The following is a 27985-nucleotide window of genomic DNA, read 5'->3' as shown; positions in this document are numbered from 1 at the left end:
GTTCGCGCCTTTCGCGTTTCCCACTCGAAACTACATCATTGCTTTCACTCAGATTCACTTAACAGGCGAGCTGGAAGCTAGGGTGCCTCAAACTGTACCGAGTACTCACAACGTTTTTAAAAAATCCCGCCGGATTTTTAGATTCAGCTTTTCCATAAAAGCTTTAATAGATATTTGCATTTCAAGTGTTCTAGACTATAGGAAAAAAGTAAAACACTCACAGCTTGAATTGACAAACCAAGGCCACGTGCAAGAGATAAAGCGTTTATATGTTCAAATATGAAAAAGTATTAGACTTACCAGATACAGCAGTTGAAACAGTCATCTGTCTTTTGTAGAAATGTAAAATGGAACGTGTCGAACATGGCTGTAGATTCGCGCACCGACAATCGAACAAACGACAATCGCTTTCGATACGAGGAAAGAACGCCTATATAAATCGCAGCAGCTTTACTTGTCCTTGTACTTGACGATCACCCTAGGGTTTCAGATTTTTAAAACAAAGAGTAATTTACATTTAACTGTCCAGGGGGTCACCGGGCGGTCCGCGTACGCTTACAATGCCTAATGATAGTCCGTTCAATAAAAAAAAGGCCGAGCGCATACGTAGTTTACCACAAGTGAAAAAAAAAAAAACGTTGAATCATTGCCCAATCTACGGATATAGGAATTTTTAATAAGGACCCCAAAGCTAAAGAAAGTGAAGTTTTGAAAATCTTAAATTTTAACCATTGGTGGCCCGGAATGTCAATGTGTCGAAGAGTGACCAATCAGAAGCGAGCATTTATATTAATCAAAGAACTGTACATTAAACATGCCATAGCTTGAGGAGATATCAGTTTTCAATTATAAACTTGAGAAGGACGCTGTTTGATCCATTCGCTGGTTGTAATCAGTTCTCTTGTTTCCTTTCTTGAAAGAATGGCAGCTCCACGTGTTACTAAGCGAGCCATGTTTCGCAAATTCGTCTATGTTGACGCATTACTAGGCGCAGCACCAAATAAAAGAGCATATGATAAGTTGGAAGAAGCGGAAAGGGTAAAAAAGATCGAGTTTTCGCGCAAAACTACAGCCGTCGAAATGAAGGCGAAGCTTATGAGTAAATTTCCGTCCCTGATCGGGAGAGATTTTTCACGGTAAGACGCAGCGTAATGTATATTTTTTTCCATTTCGGCATGTAGCTCATTTTAACTAAATATATAAGCTTATATCAGAATCAACTTGTACTGGTCGACTTTGGCTATCTCGGTGTAGATCTCAAGCTACTGCCACTGCCTACTCGATAAAAGGGCTTATTTAGAATCGACGGTATTAGATAAGTCAGTGTATCGATTAATTTGTAAAGATGAGAGTATTGTATTGTTGTTGTTTTTTTAAGTGTAATGGATCCGTTCTTTCTTTCATCTGCAGCATGCGAATTGCAGCGTCAAACAAGCGAGGCCACGCCATGGCTATTGTGTTGCGTGGATGTCCCAGTGGAGATGACCTCATGCAACACTTTGCAGGATCTGCCTCGAAGAAAGTCTTCTTCCATTTTGAGGCATCATTATGTAAGCCTATTTCTTTTATAAAAGACATGTTGAACATTGTGGGCCTTTTCCAGATTTTTTTTTCGATTAATGCTACCACTGTAATTTACTGTTTATAATTATATATTATGTTATTTCATTCTGTGTGAGACCTAGGAGAACTTCTAATAATTTCCAATTTCCTGTCCAATCTGACAGTTGCCATAGTAATACCCAAAAGGTAAAAAGCAGGGTCCACACACCATGACCATGGAATGGTCAAAGAGAAATAATATATCCAGCAGTCAATTCCAAAACCGCCCATATCACTCCCCCCCCGCCAGTCATTTGACTTTTTGACAAATTTTTTGGTTAAATTGCCCACTATGGTAACAGCTTACATGGTCAAATGCGCCCCCAACAGTTAGGGCATCAAAGAGGGTCAATCTCCCCACACATTCTATATTTTTAAAGGAAAGAAAGAAAACGCCTTTGGCGTTTGTACTTGAAAGTCTTCATCGGGTTTTCTTCTAAGATTTAGAACAAGCCACAGGACACTTCTTTTCTTTTGTACAGCACAATCAACCATAACAGGACCAGGGGCAGTAGTGTCAACCACTTCAGGAGGTAAGTGAAATCCCAATAAACATTTATGTGGAAAAGTAAAAAAAAAATCATTTTGTATTAACTTAGTAATGTTGGCTGGAATGTTGAATAGGCATTATTTGTACATTACTTTTATGTGTAACAGCTGTTAGTTATATACAGTGACAAAGTGAGTATATGAAATTCATACATATATATTTGTACTGCGCGGATTGAAGCAGATGAAAGATTATTGAAGTATTGTACTCAACTTGAGCAGTTTTAAGTGTGGTATACAAATCAGACCTGAACGGGAATCCAACCAATTGGAATCAAGCCAATTGGGAGCTGGTCACTTGTTCAGGCTTGAAAATAAATAAATAAATAAATGAAGGGTATATAGACTTTTCATGAAAAACTGAATGATCTATTTTTCTTAATGGCAGGTGCATCAAACCCTCTATCAGTAACCACAACCACATCACTGACCACATCGGCCATAACAGATTCAGGTAATTAGTCGAAAAGAGAAATCATAGGATTTATTGGCCTTGGACTCTATATCAATAAGCGCAATCAGGAATGACGCTGTCATTGACGTGTCTTTTATTTGGTCAACCAAAAAGGAAAAATCAATTTCTAACTTATTGCCTGGCTTGCAAAAGATTCTTAGTTTTTTACAATGTCTTCAGGTGTCATCATTCACAGAGAAATTTAAAGTTCTGTGCTTATGCCCGTTAGATGCACATGGGTATATAACAAATTAAAACAAGGTTTTTTTAACAAGAAATTCTCTTATATTTTCAGCATCCACCAGAAGATACCTGGAGAATTTAGCTGCAACTGCAAATCAAGGTAAGTCACCTATATAGTAAATGTTACTTAATTTAATAGGTATTTTTACCGCAAAATAAAAAAAGAGCAAAAGTGCATTTGGCAGATTTATACAATTACATAGAAAAACATCATGATACAGTAAGGAAAGTCATATTTTGTGTGCACAATGTATTTCCAAAGATGATCTATGTCTAAGTGTCATTCAAACAAGGGATCATTCAATAGGTGAGAAGGGATGGCACAGTGGTGAGAGCACTTGCTTCCCACCAATGTGGCCCAGGTTCGATTCCCAATTCAGTAATTGCTTCCTAAAATCTAATCACATGAGATTGAGGTCAACTTGCCACATACCGACATACATACATACATACAGATAGACAGACAGACAGACAGACAGACAGACAGACAGACAGACAGACAGACAGACAGACATACATAGTACGACACAAAAGAACCACTTTCGCTTGCGTGTTCACAGGACAACCATGGGACCACAGGCCACAGCCAGATTAGGATGCGTTCTCTTACCGTCGAACGCAACAACAAATTTAAATGCCATGCAGTATTAATGTGATGAAATGGAAATTGAACTTGCATTTTAATTTGCTTAATTTATGTTTATGTCACAGTTGAGTTGGATGATCAAGCTGTAGGAGAGCAACAAGAACAACATGAGCAACAAGAAGACGATGGTAAACTTATACTAACAATGCTTATAACATGATTAAGATTACGGGTAGGACTAGTTGCCCGTGTGTATTTTGAGTATACCTAAGTGCTATAATTAAATCATTGGATCACAGTTTGTTAGCATGTGGTTTTTTGTGTCGAATGGACATTTATTTTTATATTTTTTTATATTTGTTGTGGTAGTTACCAAATGAACAGAATGGTAGTCAACAATATAAAAATTCAAATTTGTTTAACTTAATCGAATTCCAGAGGAATTGATAGCATATTTGCTGTAATATATTTGTGAGAATTATTTTGTCGCCAATTTTTGTTTGTGCATAAATTATCATTAATTACAATTATAATCAATTATTGATGGGAAAGTATTATTTTGGACAGGTAAAAAAGAGAAAATGGGAAATTTATTTTGCTGAGATGGTATCGGACACAAACTACTTAAGACAATGTAACTTTAAAAAATTGATATTTCTCTCCACAATATTTAAGGCCTTAAGATTTTGTTGCAGCTTGTAATTAACAAAATCAACTTTAATTTTTCACATCTTCTAATTTTGGCCCAAATAATTATCACATGGAAAGCAACGGTTCTCATCCGAACGCCAAAGTTAAGCCCTGTTGGGCGGGGTTAGTACTTGGATGGGTGAAACCCCTTGTTGTGGATTTCCTTGTTTTAATTAATATCTCAGTACAAACTGAGTAAATTTCAGGCCCTTTCGTCTTCTTTCTAACGGCTTTGTTGAAGATTCCACTTTATACATTTCATTGTCTCGAGCGGGATGAGAACTCTGTAATTTTCATATAAATTTTCATATAAATCCGCCGTGACGTTCCGTCATTCCGCCATTCCGTCAAATAGGGTCACCCGGAAATACTGTTGTAGCTGAGGGGAATTCTAAAGCTCTATGATCTAAAGAATGTGTTTTGGAAAAAAGCAGGGCAAAAGCAACTTTAGAACTGACTTTTTTTGAAGACTTTAACCATTAATAGATGGATAATCAGAAGTTAAAGATAAATATCTATTAAACCAAATCCATAAACTGTCTCCATAAGTGTCTCTAACTTTCCTCTCTCCAAAAGATGGAATACTGTCAGGGAATGTCCCAGCTATTGCAGTGGATTCCTCATCTGATTCAGAGCTGGAAGAAATATTTCCTAATCGTAAGTGTTTATATGTTACTTTTCAACCAGTTTTCTTGTGACCTAAGTTGTTTGTTCTAATCTTCCACCATGAGCGGTTACAATGCAAAAGGATCCGAAAATGTATCATTCAAACAAAAAGTTGAGAATTTTTTTCCTCCACAAAGAACGATTAGAATCCCGGGGATTAGAATGCGAAAACAAAAGTTTCTCAAGGCCCGCATTTTATAACCTGTGGTTACCACTTGTATTATAGAAATACTAGATGGTTGGGGTAGCACTTTGACATTGAAGCACGGTAAAACCAAGAAGGCAACCTGGTTTGTAAGAAACCTTAACTCCTATCTACAGATTGGAACATGGGAGATTGATGAAACATGATAGAAACCAAGAGAAACACTAATGGAAGGACATAATAAAACACACACTCATATTCAAGCCAGAAACATTGTACATTGTAGCTTCAAGTCCAAGCTGTTGAGCCATAGCTTAATATAATGTTTCAACCATATGGGATTCTGGTGATACGTAGTGACACTTAGAATAAATATTTAAATTACGATAATTGATAGTCTAATCTTTATGTATCACAGGACTGCTGCAGGCAGGGAATGGACCTCGCATTGGTAAGTAATAGTCAAATTTAAGATAACACCCGGCCGGGCCACTGCAAGTCTTTTGCACTCCCCTCCTTCCCCAAGTTAGAAGGTTGTAAAGGGAATACCTGTTTCTGCGAATTTGCTGAGACAACAGGCCTAGAAATTAAAGGCTACAGGAAGCCAAAGTCAGTAGCTGGGTGACCGCTAATAAATTATGTGATTGATTTTACAAGAGCCTGGCGCCCACCACCCAAAATAACCCGGGTCACTGCAAGTATTTTGCCCTCCCCCAGCCTGGTCTAGCAGGGTGCCATAATTATATTAGCAAAACTACATGTATACAGTAAATCCTGCACTGGTGTCATTCTAGATATTCACTGGCTATATACACAGGGCATTCAAGTGTTTACTCGAACATTAATGAAAACAGGCAATGGACTGTCAAGTAAACATAATTTTTTTCCAGAGTCATAAAACAGAAGAAAACACTATACACACCATAAGTTTTGTTTGCATTTAATCTGCAAACTATGGATATCGGCATCTTACAAATTAATTTTTTTTCAGATGGATATGTGATGGATGACATGTTGCCTACAGGGGTAATCTGCACTGCAGGTATAGTAACTGCTTTATTATTAAAAAATTTATGGAAAGGTCACCTGTTTCCAAGTGAGACGTACTGTATTATGACTGTTGTACGGCCTATTGTAGTCTAGGGTTATAAATATGCACAAAACATGGATTGTGTTTTTCTTCCATTTAATCTTCTTTAATTTTAAATCAAAATGAATTAAGAGTTCCGAATTTTTTCCTAATCCTTTTAATTCCTGATGTGACCAAGTATGTAGTCAACTACTGGTGTTCTAGGAGAGGGACCCTGCAGGGAACCTTTCCCGACATTATTGCAGCTATAACATGCATGTACCAGCTGAATACCCTAAGGGTAAAATGTGATATACATATACCAGCTGAGTATCTTAAGGAGAACTCCCTATTGTGGACTATACAGGAGGCTCCGCCTAACAGGGATACCTTTTTCAGGCTGTAGGTATATATATATAAAGGTAGGGATTCCACTAGTTGGAGTTGAACAAAAGGGTGGGGGAAACTGGTTTTTATGTATTTCAAGAATCCTTCATAATGCTCGAATAGTCACCCACCAAATGATCACATCAACATCTGTTGGCCGACAACATAGCCAAATCTGTCTGCAGGTTGTCGGCCGACAGACAGATAACAAACAGCCTTCTGTGGCATGGGCTTTACACTGACAGATGACTGATGTTCGGTTACAAGGAGCTGTCCCTTACACTTGATATATTGATAATGAAGTGACGATTTGGGTATTCCTCAATTGCTCACAAATAAATTCATTAGGTGATCCCCATGTACTTCTTAAAATTAAGACGATAGACTTTTGAATAAAGTCGGCTATTGAAATTGCCAGACATCAATAAATGGAGTTATGCAAGTCCTGCAGTGGTCTGCTGATCACAAGTTTACATGCCATTCATTATGAAAGGAATCATGACAGGAAAACCACAATTAATATTCTCAAGCTTGGGCAATTATAGAATTCAACAAGGTGATATGGGCAGTTGCTACAAGCGCTGGTACTGTGAGGTGGCCTGTTGTGCATTATAATATAATAATTATTGCATGTTTATTCAAATATTAATGGTGGCTTGTAATATATTATATGGTCAATTTTAACTTAATATACCATATTCTGTTTTACTGCAGGTGGCAAAATTGTGTCACGAACTTCCGAAGTGCTAAGGTGTATCAAAAGGATTGACTGCAATGCAGTCAATGCCTTTAATTTTATGACTCACTCATTTGAAGAGGTATATACCATGCACATTTCCACTCTTTAATTCCAAGGACAAGGGATTTAAAAATATAACACTTTGATGCCATTGTGTACCAATGTAATCATCAAGAATGAGATACAACATGTTAGAAATTATATTAAGCATACACTTGATAATTGAATGCGGACCACGGACCACAATGTATTTTGTAGGAAAGTAAAGCGCATTCTTTTGAAGAAAACTGAACAAACTTTTAAATTATAGTATAGTATAGAATAGAGTATACATGTATGTAGTAATTAAATGATTATAGAGTACTAGTTTTAATTGTAGTTATCATTTTATTATTTGTTAGGTTAGGGTTAGTTTGGTAAATGTAGAGCTTGACTCTGTAGATATGTTACCAGAGTGTGTCGAATTTATAAGTTCGAGTTAGAAATTTCGAGTTCGAGTTAGACATTTCGAGTTCGAGTTATGGGGTGACATTTTCCCAGTTGGTCACGTATACACCATTTTAATAAGTCAAAACGTCATTTTGAATGTTTTACTTTCCACGAATGACGTCGTTAATGAAATATTCATTTGTGCCTCGACAAATAGGCTGAGGTGTCATTTTGAATATTTTATTAATGACGTCATTCGCGGAAAAATAAAAATTCAAAATGGCCTCTGGACTTATTAAAATGGTCAATAGTGTCGCCCTTATCACCAAATGAAAGCTAACCGCAAGCAAATAGGAGGGGAACTAACAGCAAGCAAACCAGAGTGGAGCTAACCACAAGCCACTCAAACTCTATATTTTAACTCGAAATTCTAACCCGAAATCGAACTCAACTCGAAATTCTAACTCGAACTCGATTAACTCATGAAATGGACACACCTATGTTACCAATAAAACCATTATAACTATTATTAGTATTATTATTTTAGGCTAGGTGTAAAAATCAATCTCACTGACATATTTTCATCACAGTTTGTTTGGCAGGGAACAGAGGATGCAAGGGTGATGCTACTGGTGCTGCTCCCGCTTGCAAATAAACATCAGCAGTACCACAAATTAATTACGTAAGTAAAAAGTCTTTGCACACTTTAGTGCACTTTTTTAGTACTCAGACAGAGAGCATCCTTTATTAAGAAGGTGACATATTTTTTATAAATTTATATACCTTTGAACAGGTTGTTAAAAAACGTACCTAACACCTGCTATCTGTGGATAGCGGACAAAGGCTCCAATGAGGGGAGAAAAGGTATGTATAATATAACTGTAACTAATCAATTTGTTTTCTAAATTATTATTGCAGTCTGGATTCTTTTTTACAACTGTATGTGTTGTTTTGAAGATTCAGTATCGGTGAAATATGAAAATTAATTTTGGTCAGACCAGTTTCTGAGAGTCATGCTGCATGGACGACTTGTTGTAATTCTGACTGTTTAAATACATCTAAGTGACAATATACCTATTATGCATTTCAGTGAAAGGGAAATTCAGTGTTCAATTGCAACACGATAACTGGACAGTGCTTGTGGTGGCACCATCCCACAGCAGGTTAAAACCACAGTTGATCGAAATCTTGAATGGTCAGTATAGTGGACATACAATTATTGAATGGATCTAGTCTAAAATAAAATCAGTAATTTACACGGGCACTTCTGTAATACTATGAGATGGGCACCTTTTAAACACTAACATTTAAAGACATCTTTAACGCTGTTAGCAAATAAATACTTTTTGTTGACATAAAGCTAAGGAAGTCAGTGACTTTAAAAACCCAGACAAAGTATTTTTTAGGGGTGAGTTGAAAACACTGGCATGCAGTCCACAGAAATCATAACAACCCCCAATCCACAGACTATGTATAGACTGCAGACTACCCTAGAGACTTACCGTATGAAACAAACACAATTATATAATTTCTTTTACAGTAAGACAGAGTTTCTTCTGCAGGGTTAGGATGTTAATTAAGTAAGAATTTTCGAGTTGGATTTATTACTGGGATTTTCAGGTTTGTAGGCAAGTTAGTTGCATTTCAGTTTGCTTGGGATATAAGGAATAGTTATGATAGAGTTTGCTCGCATTTTGTTAGTTCCTCTCCTTGCTTGCAGAAAGCACCACTCCGGTAATTAAGGGAATGAAATTTAATTTAGTATTTTTTAGAATATTTATTTAGTTTGGGTAAATTTAAACGTGCAAACTACCACACCAAGGTAACTCATTAAATTATTTCTAACAGAATCAAACTTTGAAGAGGAGATTAGTGAAGCATTGGCTACTGCAGCAGAGTTTTGTGCTGCTGTCAGTGATGAAAGGTAACTTGTTGGTTTTTAACTGTTTAAATTTTATGTTGGTATTCACTATTGCCTAGTCTTTTTGATATAGTATGTAATTTACTAGAGGGTAATGTAATTGATCTCAAATTTGTGGCATTCTGACTTGGCATATTATATTAAAATCAATAAGTATGCAGCCTGAGGTGGTGCAAGGCCACAACTTTGGAAAATAAAACTTTGAGTGATCCTTAATTAGTGTTTCCTGAGATGTGCAATACCTTGCCTACAATAATAAACAAGTACATTTTGTGAAAACTAAATTATTTTATCAGGTGATCATTAAAGCTTAAAATAGGTATGTTAAAAACTATTAATTCCAATTAAAAAATTATAAAAAAGATAATTAAGTTCATATCAAAAATCCAAATATAAAAATGGGTACATAGGGACACACTGACGAGTGCCCTTGGCGACGAAGCTCTCTTGGAGCATCGACACTTGGGAATAACTGATGAGTGCCCTTGGCGACGAAGCTCTCTCAGGGCATCGACACTTGGGTCTGACTGACGAGTGCCCTTGGCGACGAAGCTCCCTCAGAGCATCGACACTTGGGACTGACTGACGAGTGCCCTTGGCGACGAAGCTCTTTTGAAGCATCGACACTTGGGACTGACTGACGAGTGCCCTTGGCGACGAAGCTCTTTTGAAGCATCGACACTTGGGACTGACTGACAAGTGCCTTGGCGACGAAGCTCTCTAAGAGCATCAGGTGATCTTTTAGGCTAAAAATAGGTATGTTAAAAAATATTAATTCCAATTAAAAATTATAAAAAATAAAATTAAGTTCATATCAAAAATCATAATATAAAAAAGGGTACATACTGACACACTGACGAGTGCCCTTGGCGACGAAGCTCTCTCGGAGCATCGACACTTGGGACTGACTGACGAGTGCCCTTGGCGACGAAGCTTTCTCCCAGCATCGACACTTGGGAATGACTGACGAGTGCCCTTGGCGACGAAGCTTTCTCCCAGCATCGACACTTGGGACTGACTGACGAGTGCCCTTGGCGACGAAGCTCTTTTATGGCATCGACACTTGGGACTGACTGACAAGTGCCCTTGGCGACGCAGCTCTCATAGCATCAACTGGCTGATTGTAACTTACACAATTCTTTATGCGATCTTTTTGCATCAAATGACAGAGCAGAATTTAAATCTAACTTCGAATCGACATATTAAAACCGGGGGGGGGGGACAACACATTATTAGCCAAGTAAATGTCCTGTAAATTTCCTTGAAAACTTTGGCTGACAACTTGAATGAACTGGAATGTTCACGCCTGGCAATTGCATAACACTAACTGTAACCAAACACTAACGCTAACCTGCAAGAAAGGGGTATATGAAAGTTCATTTAAGTGGTCAACCAACGTTTGATAGTAGACTGCAGATACATGTACCAGATATTTTGTACATATATGTTTAAGAATTATTTGTTTTGTAATCTACTGCCTTACTTGAGTGTGTAAAATGTAAAATGCCTCTTTTCTGACCCTATATTTATGTTAAATCAATAAATGGTGGTAACCAAACTAGTTTAGCTTTCTAGTAATTTTGGGTGACCAGCAACTGTATGTATTTTCAATTTATTTATTGTTTAAAATGTCACTTTTAATTTTACAGTTCAAATAAACCTTGTTGTTGCGGTTGCATCAAGCAAGGGGAGTTTACTGGCCAGAAAATCATATGAAGCTTGTTTTCAAGAAAAGATTCCGTAAACCTTATAAGAGCAAGCTACATATGATTACACTGGGCAGTATACTTCCCTTTCCCTATCTTTATTGCAGGTATCATTCAGAGCCAACTACCCGGCAAACCGCACCTCTGATGGAAATGTCGAACTGTCAAAAACTTTGCCAGGTAAGGAAAGACATTAAATCATATTTTTACTGGCATTCAAAGAAGTGTAAAATTGGGCTGCAAGGGAAAGATGTGCCATTATTTTCATAATCAGTGCATTAGTTACTGTTGACTTCGATTATTAAAGACCACAGGTTTAGTACAAATGTAGTTTGTATGGCATCACTTCACTTCATAGTGTAAACTAAAACTGTTTGTTTGGCACAGATGAGGAAAAAGAAAAGGAAACAGATGCGCCTGGCACAGATGCACAAGAAAAGGACGATAAAAAGGGAGAAGAAACAGAGAAAAAGACAGAGAAGGAGGAGGAGGAAAATAAGAAAAGAAGAAAGGAAACAACTTTGCTAGGTAAGGAAAGACATGAAATCATTTTTTACTGGCATTCAAAAAAAGTGTAAAATTGGGCTGCAAGGGAAAGATGTGCCATTGTTTACGTAAACAGAGCATTACAGTTGACTTTGAATATTAAAGACCACAGGTTTAGTACAAATGTAGTTTGTATGGCATCACTTCACTTCATAGTGTAAACTAAAACTGTTTGTTTGGCACAGATGAGGAAAAAGAAAAAGAAACAGACGCGCCTGGCACAGATGCACAAGAAAAGGACGAGAAAAAGGGAGAAGAAACAGAGAAAAAGACAGAGGAGGAGGAAGAGGAAAATAAGAAAAGAAAAAAGAAACGAACTTTGCTAGGTAAGGAAAGACATGAAAACACTATTTTACTGGCATTCAAAAAAAAGTGTGAAATTGGGCTGCAAGGGAAAGATGTGCCATTGTTGACGTAAACAGAGCATTACAGTTGACTTTGATTATTAAAGACCACATGTTTGGTACAAATGTAGTTTGTATGGCATCACTTCACTTCTTAGTGTAAACTAAAACTGTTTGTTTGGCACAGATGAGGAAAAAGAAAAAGAAACAGATGCGCCTGGCACAGATGCACAAGAAAAGGACGAGAAAAAGGGAGAAGAAACAGAGAAAAAGACAGAGGAGGAGGAAGAGGAAAATAAGAAAAGAAAAAAAGAAACGAACTTTGCTAGGTAAGGAAAGACATGAAAACACTATTTTACTGGCATTCAAAAAAAAGTGTGAAATTGGGCTGCAAGGGAAAGATGTGCCATTGTTGACGTAAACAGAGCATTACAGTTGACTTTGATTATTAAAGACCACATGTTTGGTACAAATGTAGTTTGTATGGCATCACTTCACTTCTTAGTGTAAACTAAAACTGTTTGTTTGGCACAGATGAGGAAAAAGAAAAAGAAACAGATGCGCCTGGCACAGATGCACAAGAAAAGGACGAGAAAAAGGGAGAAGAAACAGAGAAAAAGACAGAGAAGGAGGAAGAGGAAAATAAGAAAAGAAAAAAGAAACGAACTTTGCTAGGTAAGGAAAGACATGAAATCACAATTTTACTGGCATTCAAAAAAGTGTGAAATTGGGCTGCAAGGGAAAGATGTGCCATTATTTACGTAAACAGAGCATTACAGTTGACTTTGAATATTAAAGACCACAGGTTTAGTACAAATGTAGTTTGTTTGGCATCACTTCACTTCATAGTGTAAACTAAAACTGTTTGTTTGCCACAGATGAGGAAAAAGAAAAAGAAACAGATGCGCCTGGCACAGATGCACAAGAAAAGGACGAGAAAAAGGGAGAAGAAACAGAGAAAAAGACAGAGGAGGAGGAAGAGGAAAATAAGAAAAGAAAAAAGAAACGAACTTTGCTAGGTAAGGAAAGCCATGAAATCATTTTTTACTGGCATTCAAAAAAAGTGAAAAATTGGGCTGCAAGGGAAAGATGTGCCATTGTTTACGTAAACAGAGCATTACAGTTGACTTTGATTATTAAAGACCACAGGTTTGGTACAAATGTAGTTTGTTTGGCATCACTTCACTTCATAGTGTAAACTAAAACTGTTTGTTTGCCACAGATGAGGAAAAAGAAAAAGAAACAGATGCGCCTGGCACAGATGCACAGGAAAAGGACGAGAAAAAGGGAGAAGAAACAGAGAAAAAGACAGAGGAGGAGGAAGAGGAAAATAAGAAAAGAAAAAAGAAACGAACTTTGCTAGGTAAGGAAAGACATGAAATCATTTTTTTACTGGCATTCAAAAAAAGTGAAAAATTGGGCTGCAAGGGAAAGATGTGCCATTGTTTACGTAAACAGAGCATTACAGTTGACTTTGATTATTAAAGACCACAGGTTTGGTACAAATGTAGTTTGTTTGGCATCACTTCACTTCATAGTGTAAACTAAAACTGTTTGTTTGCCACAGATGAGGAAAAAGAAAAAGAAACAGATGCACCTGGCACAGATGCACAGGAAAAGGAAGAGAAAAAGGGAGAAGAAACAGAGAAAAAGACAGAGAAGGAGGAGGAAAATAAGAAAAGAAAAAAGAAAGACAAACGCTCAAATGCGCAAAGAAAAAGGGCGAAAAATAATAAGATGCAACAGACATAGGCTAAATAAAAATCCTTTTTTTTAAAAAAACTTCTTAAATTTTTGAGATTATGCGAATGAGGCAAGTGATAAAATCATTAATCATTTAGACAAAAAGATAAAACAACGAATCAAAATTGTCTCAATAATTATTCAAAATATTATTCCTACTTGTACCTGAAATGTACAATACACAAGGAAATAGAGCCAACATGTGTGTTACAACTGGGATCCTTTGACACAATTCGAAGGTTTTCAAATACAGATATCTGGTTTAAAGCAGAAAGGGCCTGCTTTAGCCATCATGTGTCTTATGTGATGTACATTTCTGGTGGCAGGTTTGAAGAGCACTGCTTTAAATAGAGACACTCTTGATCCAGTGTTTCATCTTTCTGGAAAGAATTTATGACGTCATCAAGATTCTCCTTTGTACAATAAGAAAACATTAATGTCTGAAGATTAAAGGGACATGGTAACGATGCATTAATGATTTTTTTTTATTACTTTCCAAATTTCATACACCAGTCTCTAACGGTCAAACATGTCCGGCATTCAAAATGACGGACATTGAACTTAGTTTTTCTCTCTTTTCTTCCCAAAAATTCGAAGTAACTAGCTTTTTTCCTTGTAGTCTAACTCGTTTGTACCGTCCCTAGTCTATATTAAATGAAGTCTTTCGTTTTTCAACAAAATACACGTAAAAAACGACTCCGATAAAAGCGGGAGAATGAGGTATAAAGTGAAAGTGTGTTTTATAAATTTGGACTAACGCCCGATTGATAAGGTGGAAAAAATCTAGGTTGAATTAAGGTGGCTCGTAAAAGTTTAGATATTGCCGTCGTTGGCATTTTATTGCTGCTAGACATGTAATGTTGAGGTTCGACTTTAATAACATCCTTCTAAGGGTTTACATAATAAGCAAATTTGACTGTGTCGTCAAAATGTGTTGCTATGGCAACTAGAAATGTGGTCAAAGATACCTTATTTTTGCGGAAACCTTTCAAGGTTAATTACTCTTAAACAAAACAGTAAAAGATTTGGTTTTTTGAATTAATTTGTCAAAGGATTGCAGCTTGAAAAAGTTGGGTTAAGTTTTCAATTGAATTACGCAAGTTTAAAAAAATCGCTATTTATACAGGTTGTGTTTTATTAATAAGCGCAAAATACTTTAGATGTTTTTATTTGGTTATATGTCGTTAGTAAAATATTGTCCGATATTACCCGTACTTAATTCCTTCATTCGACATGAACGACGAGCAAACAATTGTTAATGTTAAAAAAGCTTGCGTCAGTTATGTTGATCCACGTCTAGAAAAAAATGTTCAATAGTGGAATGTCATTCGCACCATTTGACTGAATGTTTGAGAAAGAGAAAGTTTGTCATACAATTTAAGCACGTCAGTTTCTGAATATACGTTTATTGATAATGTTAGGTTTTGGAATTGACTTACTCTACTCCGATAGAGTCGACGCATTTTTAATTAGCCTTGCCTTTCACGTGCAGCCCCACGCTATGATTGGGCGATAGTTGTCAGGGCGACGACACTTCTTTCCCGTAGGGGAGGGAGGCAAACGATACCTTCGAGGGTGGTCTGCCTTACACGTGTACACTAGCCCGAGTTCTCACAGGATGATTTGACCTCACGTATAAATCTAGACTCACAGATATACCGTAAGGGAATTTTCCAGAACCCTGCATATTAATATTAACCATTTTGTCGGTATACAGATTCAAAGCACGGGCACGCGACAAAACAAAAAATGCTGTGAAAACTTAGCCGCAAAAGGTCTTGCGAAAAAGACTACAGAAATAACGGCTAGTAACGTGCATCTTTTACATCTGTAAATTTAGTTAGGATCGGGCAGGCGAAGAGCCACTCTGTGGATATACTGCCCGATGTGCCATTATTATTATTATTATTATTATTATTATTATTATTATTATTATTATTATTATTATTATTATTATTATTATTATTATTATTATTATTATAGTTGTTGTTCAGCTGGGAACAGACAGGAAATGTAGCAAAATTCAAAACACACGTGTCGACTACATTCTAAATTTATTTTCCACAATATATGCGAAAACTTTCAAATTATCGAATCACATTTGCATTGAAATAAAAAAACATGTACACTTTGCTTTAAATACAATACTTCAGTCTCTGTTCCCTTTTTAAAATATTTCATCGAGACATTCACGATATGTTTAATTAAGCTCGAATTTGCGGTGTCTATTGCGCGTGTAGTTATTAAAAGGTAATCTTAAGACTTTTCTTTAGCAAAGCCACTTTGAACGAACGTTTAGAGGTATTGTTCTTTGCTTCGTTACATGGTTGATGATGTTGCTGGACCTTGCTGTAGTGGCATGCTTTGTTTTGTAAAGCGGGAATGAATTTAATTTGCAAGGGTTTTTCAAAAATCCTCCCTCACGGTACATCAGTGAGTCAAGAATTATACGTGAGGCAAAATCATCCTGTGGGAACTCGGGCTAGAGTACACGTGTAAGGCAAAGAACCCTCGAAGGTATCGTTTGCCTCCCTCCCCTACGGGAAAGAAGTGTCGTCGCCCTGACAACTATCGCCCAATCATAGCGTGGGGCTGCACGTGAAAGGCAAGGCTAATTAAAAATGCGTCGACTCTATCGGAGTCAAGGTGTTGGAGAAAGCCAAAAGTGTACAAATCTTGGATATTTTTCCCGTATTTTTTAATCACGGAGAGAGGCAGCCGGATCAAAAATTTACTGTATCGCAAGTATGGTCTTCAAACTATATCCATGCGAAGGTTTGGAGTGAGCGGATGAAATTAAAAGCAATATTTGGCTTTTTTTGTCGAACAGTGTTGTTTATCGAGCGTCGGAAGTGTTCACCCTTGCATATATTTAGGTAAGAGTAAACTAAAATTAAAAAATATCGGTTAAATAGGCTTTAAATGCTATATAACAGTCAAAAACCATCACATAGACAACATATGATGTAAAATGTGAACTTACCTGGCTGTTTATTATATTTTCTTTCGATATGAATTTTACCTATAAAGTTTCATACAAATACTTATAGTTGTCAAAGCCTAAGCCTGGGCTCCCTGTCATTGCTCTCGCAATTAAAGCGTGGAATATAATTATTAAAATTATTAAAATTAACATAATTACATCTCTCCTTTGGAAATCGTGGTTTGGTCGGGACACCTTCGGAAATCTCAAAGTTTGGACTTTTCCGACAATTTTGTGGCGGAGAATTCAGCGCGAATACAGAACTTCATGACCTGCCACTGCAGAGAGGTAAACTAGGAATGCTGCAGTGTGTCATAACAGAAGCGGAATTTTAAAAGAGCGCTTTTAGAAAAAGGTAGAAGGCATTAAATTCAAATTTTCGCATTTAAACCATCATTACTTCCTGGCAAACTTAAAATTAAAAAATCCGCTTCTGTTATGACACACTAGAGATATTGACTGATCAGTTTTTGCCAAGATCACAGTATGCTGTCTCACAGTCGATCCGTAAACTCTGCCACCAAATCATGTATCTCCTAATTTGTCACTTACGAGGCTATATCACCGCCGTTAAGTACAATCCACCAAATAAAAGATAGCGGCAAATTTGATTGCCTCGTGAAAGAAATGTTGTACATTCGCATGCGTAAGCCAACACTTAACGTGCAAACGGATTCCATCCGCGCTAAGGTGTTCGTTTAGGCCGTTCATTGTTTTATGCTTATTTTGTAGCGTTCCTTATTTGCATACTGTACAAGTCTCTTGATAATGGAGTCAAGATGACTCCGAAATCCCTCTGACCGAAACTTCGAGCAGTATTAAATCTTTCTTGGTTCTTCTTATGATTTTTTTTATTATTATTTCACACACAGACACCAGTTACAGAGGAGATACTTACAAAAGCGATACTTACAATACTTTACAGTACAATCCGCCATACACTACATTACGACATTTACACTGCTTACGATACAAAGATTGTAATACAAATTTGCAATTTTCAAGTATACTACATTATGGTTCAACTTGTATAAATTACACATATACAGTAACAACTTATGTAGAATTAAAGTAAAACAGCCCAAGTTCGATAATATTTCGGTACCGCTTTTTGTGCAGTCACAATCTCTTTACGAATTTCAAGTTTTCCGTAAAGAAACAGTAGAAAGCATTGAAAGTCTAAGACATCTCCGCGAAGGCTTGTGCAGAAAATACAATATTTAGAGTATTAATATATTCTAAAAATATAAATCATAGAATAATAATACTTAAACGTAAAATATTTGTCATATGTAGTTTCAGTTATGGCGAAAGATCAAGCTACATTACTTTTTGAAGGAAGATTAGATTTTGATGATGACACTCTAAGAGGTAAGAAAAAGTTTATAACAACTCAATAGCTCACTTTGAAAAACAGCAATGGGCAAAGGATCGCTTATATAATTATTTTGGGGGTACACAGTGCACAAATATGACCACCGGCGAGCAAAGCATACTATAAGAGTCTGTATGGATTTGATAATAAATTGTCTCAATATTTTAGTACAAACGTATAATTTTCTAGCCATCTTTCCTTGTGAAAGTCATTGATACAGCAAAAGAGCTCATCGAAGCTCAGGAGTCTTACCAGCATCACCTTAGGTTTAAAGAAGACTTTTTCTTGATGCAAGCTTTTTATTTAGGCATAACTCGCGCTTAGTTGAAGTCACTCGTAAAGCTTCGGACACTCGAGCGTACTCCGAAAATTGTAACGTGATCAAGAAACAACGAGCTCTTAGCAACTTCAACAGGCAGGCTCGGCCCGGTCTAGGTCGAGTCTCGAACACCACAACTGTATAGATTATTATCCAACTGCGCTTCGTGAAGTGGAAAATAACACGCGAAACGAGTACAGTCCTCCTAATCCTTCCTACCACGCAAATGATTCAAAAACGTGGAAAGTCAGCATTTTGGGAATAGAAAAGTTTGGATAATAACTCTCTTGACAATAAAAGTGAATATATGAAAGATATGTATGTGAACTGCGGATAAATGATGAAACGAATGAAATGATAATGACCTTCGCGATACCGGTACGTTGCTCTACCAACTGAACTATGGAGCCTTGCTACGTTGGGAGCAGGTTAATTGTGGGTCCTAATGTACCGCATGTGGAGTAGATGACAAAGTGAATATATGAAAGACACATATGTAAACTGCGGATAAATGATGAAATGAATGAAATAAGACTCGCAGTGAGTAAGCAATTTAAGCAATTACATTTTTTAGCCTGAAAAAATTTTATGCAGGACATTAGGAACTAGGCTTCTTTCGAAATATTAAAATTCAGCTTGGTAGCGAGGCCTAGAGGACACAAGCAAAAGACATTTTACAAGCAGGTTTATACCAGGGGGGGGGGGGGGAAGCAACTTCCCATACATTCTCTTATATGAAATCTGAGCGATGCTCTCACAACTTGCAAAGCAATCATCGGGGCGGTAGTCAGCGGATGTCTCTAAGGCGCATGAGCAGCTCCTTTCTTTGTGAACTTGCCAAAACAAAAACAACATGGGACCAGTGAGAGAGTTCGATTTTTTTATATATGTAGTAATAAAAAAGAATTTCTAAGTTTTGTCTTTAAAGCAGCGAAAATTTCTCCGGAAAGGTTCTTGGTGTCAATATGTGGTGTTTGTTATGAAATAAAACCATCACGGGAATGGTAATGAAAACGTGTCCATCGAATATTCCCGCGCTGGTCGGAGCTATTGTTCTTGCTCTATTGTTTGAGGTTGTTTGTTGACTTGGTCTTTCTTTGTTTTACTTCATTTACAATCCCCATGTGGGCCAGTTGAAAATCGTGGTACAAACATGTCAAACATTTGCATTTCAGCACTGAAAAGTAGCACGGCATCACAAAATTCTGCGTTCTTAAAACTACACGACGATGACGAAATTTTCGGATTTAAACACGCTGCTTTTAGATTTTTAGTTAAGAGAATTGAACCCCTTTATAATAAGTGATTCCACGACAGCAGCTTCCATTTCGCGGGAAAGGATTGCCTGTTGCATCATCGTCCAAAAACCGCTGACTACATCGTGAATTGATCGCTTTGCAAGTTGTGAGAGCATCGCTACTCGGTCCCAGACCTCGTTCCTCCCCCCCCCCCCCCCCCCTGGGTTTATACATTTCTTTTGTTTGTGTCCTCTAGGCCTCGCTACCAAGCTGAATTTTAATATTTCGAAAGAAGCCTATTGACCTGCTCCCAACGTATCAACGTAGCGCAAAGGTCATGGGTCCAAATCCCGTTGTAGCCATGATTTTTTTTTTTTCAGGCTAAAAAATGCAATTGCTTTAATTGCTTATACACTGCAAGGATCATTTCATTTCTTAATAACTTTCTTATTAGACATTGTAGTGTGCCGTATTGCTGTACATTTTTACTCGACATTAGTATTTTGACTCGCCCCCCCCCCGGGGGGGGGCATTCAAAAAAGTTTATACGGGGAGGCTCCGCCCCAAGCTCTTACCCCTTACCCTTTTATATACCATTTTCAGAGAAATTGTACCCCTTTCGTATACCTTTTACTGGAAAAGGTACCCCTTTCATATACCTAAAAGACACGGCAAAGACTTAGAACAGGACGTTTTCTTGTCATTTTCATGTTGCGCTTTAAAATAATACAGCCATAAAGTGCGTCTGTTCGAAATATTTTAATTCAAGGCCCTTTTAAAAGCCTAATTGACGGAATTACATACCCTTTCATATACCTAAACTTGTGAAATCCCTACCCTTTTATATACCTGAAGCGTGAAAAAGGTACCCCTTTCGGGCGGAGCCTCCCCGTATAGGCCATTATATGGAGTACCCCCCCGGGGACTCGCCCCTTGGGATTGTCAAAATACTGCACGTTTCGTAAAAAATACATATAATTATACTACACACATTAAGTGTCTTACTAACACCGGATACATTAACTACATCACCGTTTCTTTTTTAGCAATAGCACAAGTGTACCTTGAAGATGGTAACAAGGAATACAAGAAAAAACAAGCTTACAATGCCATATACTTCTTCACAGAAGGAATTCAAGTGAACTGCAAGGATGACAACCTGAATGCCAAACTGTACAGCAACAGGGCAACAGCTCATTTGCATTTGGGTAAAATCTTGTTGTTGTTGTTGTTGTTGTTTTTTTGTTTTTTAGCTCTGTGTTAACTGTGCGACTACTCTAACCAAGACCACCTGAAAAAATCTGTGCAAAATAGGGAATGAAAAAACGTCTATATTAACAATAGATTTCAATCAATCAATCAGTCAATTTATTAATGTCATCTCTCTCCGAGCCACAGAGGCGCATGCAAAAAACGCATGACAAGATTTTCCACAAATTATGGATTTACACCAGCTAAATGCTGCAGAAGCAAGACGTTTGTGACCATTTTCATATTGTTTTAACATGCAAACACCATTGATCAATGGCCTTGGTTGCAGTAGTCACACTGTAAATCACATATTAATCAAAACAAATAATTTGTGCCAGAGCCCAGGACGTTCAATCCAAAATTTGTCAGACATGGGCTTAATATACATAATTTATTGAGTTCATAACCGACTGAATATTCTAAATATTATTCCTTCCTTGTATTCCCAGCGCCCGTGGCCTCTTTAAGTATTTTACAACCAAATTTCAACTCTTTTTGTTAGGAAATTACCAGAAAACACTGAATGATGCAACAGCTGCTGTTGAGTTGGAGCCAACTTTTGTTAAAGCCATAGAAAGAGGTGAGCTCTTGGAGACTATTTTTTGTTGACTTATAAATAGAAAAAAAATGCTAAGTGCAACCATTAAACAAACCTGTGAGTGCGGCATAAGGAACAGGTAGACTTTTTGCACAGTTTCATTAAGTCGAACTTAGTACGTTTGCTCATTTTTTTTCCTAACATAATATCGTCGATTATTATGGGTTATTGAGACGCTTAATCAAGGTCATTTCACTTACCTTATGGCTCGCTTCTTTACAGGGGGATAGTAATTAAGGCTATCTAAGGCCAGTGGCAAACGAACTTTATTAAAACTGCTTTGTTGTTAAAGAAGAACATAACGACGTCAATAAATATTCGTTCCTATAAATGATTTTCAATTAACATTAAACTGAGACTTCCTTAATATTAATGAATGATCGTCCTCATAAAAAATCATAATGATTGTTTTTAGCTGACTTTGAATCGCCCTTGAAAACTCCTTTTATTAGTGAATGTTAATAATTATGCTTTTATCCTTATAACAAACTTGCCAAAAATGCAATGATTGCTTTTTTCTTACTTTGTCACATAGCCACGTTTTTTAACGTTAAAGTAACGCTAATGAGAGTTTATTTTATGTTCTTAAATCGAAAAAGTTGTATTACAGTTGTTGTTGTAGAAGTTGCTTTGCGCTTTACACGGAAGATCTATGCTATCAAAATCCAAGATAAAAAAATACTCCGAATTAAACATTTGCCACTAACTAGCTCACTTGTCACATCTGTCACCTTGTTGGAATATTGCAAATTTTATTGTCTCCTGTCTTAGGAGCGAGTGCTTGTGTGCAGCTGCAGCGTTACAAAGAAGCCATGGCCTGGTGTGAGAAGGGATTGGCAGTATCCTTGATTACTTATACGTCCCCTGCTTTGTGTTCAAGTCATAGTACCTTTCATTATTCTAGGGTAGTTTGCTGTAAAGTTAAGAACTTGTTATAAAATAACTTTCTATCTTATTAGAACCAGAACAAATAATGATTGGATAATTCTATAACTACATGTACTATTATGATCTATATAGATGTTTTACTAATTATAGAAGTGATTAATTCATGTTATGCGACTTGATCTTAAGAAGATTAACAAGAATAGCAAGACTTTACTAGATTTATGGAACAGGTGTTCTCAACACAATACATTACAAGAAGCTAAGTCACAGGAAATGAAGAGTATGCCGGACATTCGTAACGTCAATTGCCAAGTAAGTATTTTTCTTGCAACAACAAGTTTTTGACGCTTTTACCAACAAATAATGTTAAGATAACTTTTACTGTGTTTCTATGTTCCTCCTTTTAGAAAAGTAAGAAAGAACTCGACTGCCACGAGCGTAAACTAAGGATTCCCAAAGAAGTTGGAGACAAACTGAGAGAAGGGACAACTTATGGTAATCTTGGTGATGTTTATTACCGCTTAGGAGATTTTAAAATAGCCATCGACTACTTTAAACGTCTTCTTAAAATTGCCAAAGAGGTGGGAGACAAAGCAATTGAAGGCGGGGCCTATGGTAATCTTGGCAACGCTTATAAAAGCTTGGGATATTTCAAGACAGCCATCGAGTACCATGAACGTCATCTGAAAATTGCCAAAGAGGTGGGAGACAAAGTGGGGGAGGGAATGGCTTATGGTAATCTTGGCAATGCTTATCGCAATCAGGGAAACTTTAAAACAGCAATTGACTACCATGAACGTAATCTGAAGATTGCTAAAGAAGTCGGAGACAAAACCGGAGAAGGAACGACTTATGGTAATCTTGGCACTGCTTATCGCAATATGGGAAATTTCAAAAGAGCCATCGACTACCATAACCTTCATCTGAAAATTGCCAAAGAAGTGGGAGACAAAGCAGGAGAAGGAAGGGCGTATGGCAATCTTGGTATCACCTACCGCAACTTGGGAGAGTTCAACACAGCCATAGACCACCATAAATGTCATCTAAAAATTGTTAAAGATCTGAGAGACAAAGCAGGAGAAGGAAAGGTATATTGTAATCTTGGCAACGCTTATTACAGCTTAGGAGATTTCAAGACAGCCGTTTACTACCATGAACGTGATTTAAAATTTGCCAAAGAAGTGGGAGACAACGCCGGACAAGGAAGGGCATATGGCAATCTTGGCGATGCATATCATAGCTTGGGAGACTTCAAAACAGCAGTTGACTACCATGAACGTTCTCTAAAAATTTTCAAAGAAGTGGGAGATAAAGCAGGAGAAGGAAGGGTCTACAATAGTCTAGGAAACGATTATATCAGCTTGGGAGATTACAAGACAGCCATCGACTACCATGAACGTAATCTAAAATTTGCCAAAGAAGTGGGAGACAAAGCTGGAGAAGGAGGGGCTTATGGTAATCTTGGCAACGCTTATAACAGCTTGGGAGATTTCAGGACAGCCATCGACTACCATGAACGTCATCTGAAAATTGCCAAAGACACTGGAGACAAAGCAGGAGAAGGAATGGCTTATGGTAGTCTTGGCAACGCTTATCACAGTTTGGAAGATTTCGAATCAGCCGTCAACTACCATAAACGTCATCTCAAAATTTCCACAGAAATTGAAGACAAATCAGGAAAAAGAACGGCATATTGCAATCTTGGCAACGCCTATGACAGCTTGGGAGATCTTAAGACAGCCATTGAAAATCACGAACGTGGTCTGAAAATCGCCAACGACGCGGGAGACAAAACTGGGATGGCCACATTACTGTACGGTCTAGGGAGGAGCCTTGAGTTACAAGGGTCTCCAGCAAGGGCACTTGATTGTTTTCATTCTAGTGTGGAAATTACTAATGCAATTAGGCATCGTCTAGAGTTTAAAGATGAGTGGAAAATCAGTTACCGCGATATGTATAAAGCTGTATACACAAGTTTATGGCGTCTTTTGACAAAACAAGGCAAGGTGGTCGAGGCTCTATTTGCTGCCGACCAAGGACGTGCACAGGCTCTGAATGATCTTATGGAATTGAACTATGGGTTTGATGCAGCTTCCTTTTCCTCGCATACACCGCACAAAAGTACATATGACTTGTTACGTTTCCTCCCGTCGAATACCGTATTGACCGTATTTTTAGCAGCTAATGTAGGAGAGATTGTTTTCTGGGTTCTTCAAAAGGGAAACGATGTGAAAATGAGGAGAAAGGAATTGAGTGATAGCATTTCACTAGATGTGGACATGTACAATTTCGTTCAGTCTTTAAATGTGATTGCTTTTGAGGAAATCGGTGCAAGAACTACCGTAAAATGCGAGAATCGCTCATTTGACAAGCTTGAAGATGAACATACGGCTAAGGACTGGTCTCCTAAGACACGGACCGATCCTGTTCCTCTCCATACAACGGCTTTGAGAACATTTTATGACGTCATAATTGAACCAATTGCCGACTTGGTTCAAGGTAACGAACTTGTACTGGTTCCAGAAGGTCCGCTGTGTTTGGCTCCATATGCTGTCGTCATGAGCCCTGATTCAAGGTTCCTTTGTGAGTCTTTTAGAATACGAGTGATTCCGTCCCTTACCAGTTTGAAGTTGATTGTAGATTGTCCGGATGATTACCACAGCAAGACAGGCGTGCTTCTAGTGGGTGACCCGTGGGTACAAGAGGTGTTATGTCATGGGACGATCTTAGAGCAGCTGCCATGGGCCAGAAAAGAGGTGAAGATGATTGGCAGAATATTGAACACTGCACCCCTTATTGGAAGAGAGGCAACAAAGGATGAAGTGTTAAAGCGAATTTCCTCGGTTGCTCTGGTACACATTGCGGCTCATGGTCGTATGGAAACAGGAGAAATTGCCTTGGCACCCAACACTACAAAAACATCTCAGATTTGTGGTGAAGAAGACTTTCTTTTAACAATGAGGGATGTAATGAGCGTTCAGATTCGAGCAAGGCTGGTTGTGTTGAGTTGCTGTCACAGTGCACGTGGGGAGATTAAAGCTGAGGGAGTGGTTGGCATTGCACGAGCGTTTTTGGCTGCCGGTGCTCGTTCAGTTCTGGTGTCCCTATGGGCGATTGATGACGAAGCCACTCTGGAATTCATGAAATGTTTCTACTCACACCTAGTGACAGGAAGAAGTGCCAGTGAATCCCTGAACCTAGCCATGAAGTGTATGAGAGAATCTGACGAGTTTAGTGAAGTGAAGTACTGGGCTCCATTTGTACTCATTGGCGATGACGTCACCTTGAACTTTGATGGCAGCGATTAAATGTCTTTCATTGTAAGTAGCCCTTTGTATAAGTTTGTAACAATATAGCGAGGAAAACATAGTATCCTTCAACGCTTTTCTGTCGGAGCCTTTGTTTGTGGTTTGAGAGTGAGGGGACGTCGCGGGGGGGGGGGGGGGGGGGGAGAGGATATCCCCCAACCTACCGATCGAGTAGGAAAAGGTTTACCTTTTTGTCTTTCATATTTGAGAGGAGTAACAAAACTCTTTTTAGATAGTGACTGGGTACTTCAGAGTTTGATCAGATGGTTTTCTGCACAAAAAAGTATAAACCGTCTTAGATATATTTTACCAACGTTAACGTTATTGATCTTTCTGCATTTTTGCCTCATAGCTGCGGAACCTGACATAGCGTCCATATTGCTGGATCTTAATCCTGTTTCCTTTATGGGTTTCAAGCAGACCTTCCAGACATTTCTTGCAGAAGGAGTGAAGACATGGCAGAACTTTAGGCTCCTTGTACTGCTCCAAACAAACCGCGCATTCCAGCACCGTCGTCAAGTCCTCCGCTAAAGATGAAGTTTTAGCCATCGTTTAGATGTTTCTTTTGTCTTTGAAAACAGAAAAGAATCGACTAATCTCACCTCGAAGTGAACAGAGTCTATTAAACTTGATCGCCAAGCGAAGACAACAATCACCACTGGTCACCACTGCGTTTGTGATTCACGGAAAGCGTGATTTCTTAGAACTGCAGTCACGTGAGAAATGTATTTTTGGCACGCATGCAAAAAGATCGGGGAGGGTTGGGGGCGATTATGGCGGCAAGTTCATCCAGTTTCCGGCTTTGTCGAAGAAAAACGAAGGCGACACATTTAAACCTGTATATGGTCAGTGGCGTCTAGATAAAGAAGCTAAATATTCAGACAGTTATTGGTAAATGAAGAAGGGGGATAAAGGTACGCAATAAAGGCACGCAATGCGTGCATAGGGGCCACCTTCCATTGCCAGCCAGTGATGCTAAATAATTTTGTTCCTCGCATTGCATATAGCAATATTGATATTGACAGAGTACACTATCAATGAGAACAATACAATACAAATAATAAACCTTTATTTTTGTCACAAATTCTTGGGACCAGCTCTCCTTACTTACTTACTGCCTCCTTTAAGGTGATTCCCTAGTATTGTATTGCGCATCCTTACTGCGCAGAATTTTACGCGTAATTAGCGCGCGCACATAAACAAAATGGCGGCTTTTTTCTATGCGGCTTGGATCGCAAAAGAGAGAAATCATCGTTTTCTCATTAATGAGTTCGGTGACCTATAATTTTTTTCTCTTGGTTCGAAAGTAACGATCAAATTCCTTCTTTAAAATGAATACAGATCAATTTCTATGGCAGAATAATACATTATCACCGAAAACGTGTACTTTGCCAGTACTCGCAAAGGAAACATATGGAATTATATGGTAAATACAAGGTCTTCCTGCTCCTAAACGAATACGGTGACCCCCCTTTTTTATTTCAAAATTTAACTTTCCTTAAGGTAAACAACCAACTGGCAAAGTTTGGTTGGAAATCTATGAGCAGTTCTATTTCAAGGGAATCACCTTAATAACACTCAACCTCTGAAATTTAAACCCAACCCCCTCCCAAGATTTTGTACTGACGACATGTAGCTTTACACAGCTGAATTGTTATTGGTGTGCAAAAATTCAAAACAAAGAAAGATTCTACCCATCAATCAAAAGACAATTATTATTATTATTATTATTATTATTATTATTATTATTATTATTATTATATACTATATACAAGGCTAAAAAGAGTTAAAATGGTAAAATTAATATGATACCCTGATGATGGCAAACAGCCGAAAACGTTTGGTTTTATCATATTAATTTTACCATTTTAACTCTTTTTAGCCTTGTATATAGTATATATTTTATAAAGCGAACATTATGGACATCCATTATTATTATTATTATTATTAAATTATTATTATTCACGCAACAACATTTTCGGTTTTGTGGTGAGTTACTTGAATTCCGACCTAAGCGCTGTACATTTCTTACAAATTGAAGTGAAGTTTTCCAGACTACTTAATGTCAATGAAACAGGAGAATTTAACCAAAATATTTAACTTTATTCAACCAAGCTTGTAAAGGATTAAGCCAATCGAGCCCGAGCTAGCGCGCGCTGTGAATTTAATTCAAATATTGCAATTTTGAGAGATTAATTTTCTCTCT

General features: G+C 37.7%; 3 protein-coding genes across 5 annotated transcripts in view; all 3 read left to right on the top strand.

Annotated features, from left to right (window-relative positions):
• LOC144662998 (uncharacterized) overlaps positions 1-27521 on the top strand; it is a 37690-nt gene extending 10169 nt beyond the window's left edge. The window contains exons 2-8 of one of the 2 annotated variants that reach the window (XM_078523928.1): positions 18099-18173; positions 20781-20942; positions 21488-21565; positions 22355-22422; positions 22661-22783; positions 22879-25791; positions 26132-27521. In XM_078523928.1, coding sequence (XP_078380054.1) covers positions 18107-18173; positions 20781-20942; positions 21488-21565; positions 22355-22422; positions 22661-22783; positions 22879-25779 — 3399 coding nt within the window. In that variant the 5' untranslated portion in view covers positions 18099-18106 and the 3' untranslated portion in view covers positions 25780-25791; positions 26132-27521. Of the gene's footprint in view, positions 1-17929; positions 18174-20780; positions 20943-21487; positions 21566-22354; positions 22423-22660; positions 22784-22878; positions 25792-26131 lie in introns of those variants that run through there. The other variant, XM_078523927.1, reaches the window with a different exon arrangement.
• Positions 868-12055, top strand: LOC144663029 (uncharacterized). Of its 2 annotated transcripts, XM_078523962.1 has the most exons (17): positions 874-1136; positions 1411-1550; positions 2085-2135; positions 2540-2605; positions 2901-2948; positions 3560-3622; positions 4701-4781; positions 5354-5386; positions 5927-5977; positions 7106-7209; positions 8150-8241; positions 8353-8423; positions 8650-8754; positions 9408-9483; positions 11294-11366; positions 11574-11714; positions 11918-12055. In XM_078523962.1, exons 1-16 carry the CDS (start codon positions 922-924, stop codon positions 11712-11714), a joined length of 1410 nt encoding a protein of 469 aa, XP_078380088.1. In that variant the 5' UTR covers positions 874-921; the 3' UTR covers positions 11918-12055. The 2 variants fall into 2 exon arrangements, with proteins under 2 accessions (XP_078380089.1, XP_078380088.1); XM_078523963.1 differs by lacking the exons at positions 11294-11366; positions 11574-11714; positions 11918-12055 and adding an exon at positions 9891-10191 and having other exon boundaries at positions 868-1136.
• Positions 11923-14294, top strand: LOC144663062 (uncharacterized). The gene is made up of 6 exons (XM_078524003.1): positions 11923-12058; positions 12264-12405; positions 12611-12751; positions 12955-13095; positions 13299-13439; positions 13644-14294. Exons 2-6 carry the CDS (start codon positions 12264-12266, stop codon positions 13826-13828), a joined length of 750 nt encoding a protein of 249 aa, XP_078380129.1. The 5' UTR covers positions 11923-12058; the 3' UTR covers positions 13829-14294.
• Positions 27522-27985: the final 464 nt, after the last annotated feature.

Source organism: Oculina patagonica, chromosome 8, assembly GCF_052425735.1.
Source record: "Oculina patagonica isolate OP01 chromosome 8, crgOcupat, whole genome shotgun sequence".
Classification (NCBI taxonomy): domain Eukaryota; kingdom Metazoa; phylum Cnidaria; class Anthozoa; order Scleractinia; family Oculinidae; genus Oculina; species Oculina patagonica.
This window is presented reverse-complemented; position numbering and strand designations above follow the sequence as displayed.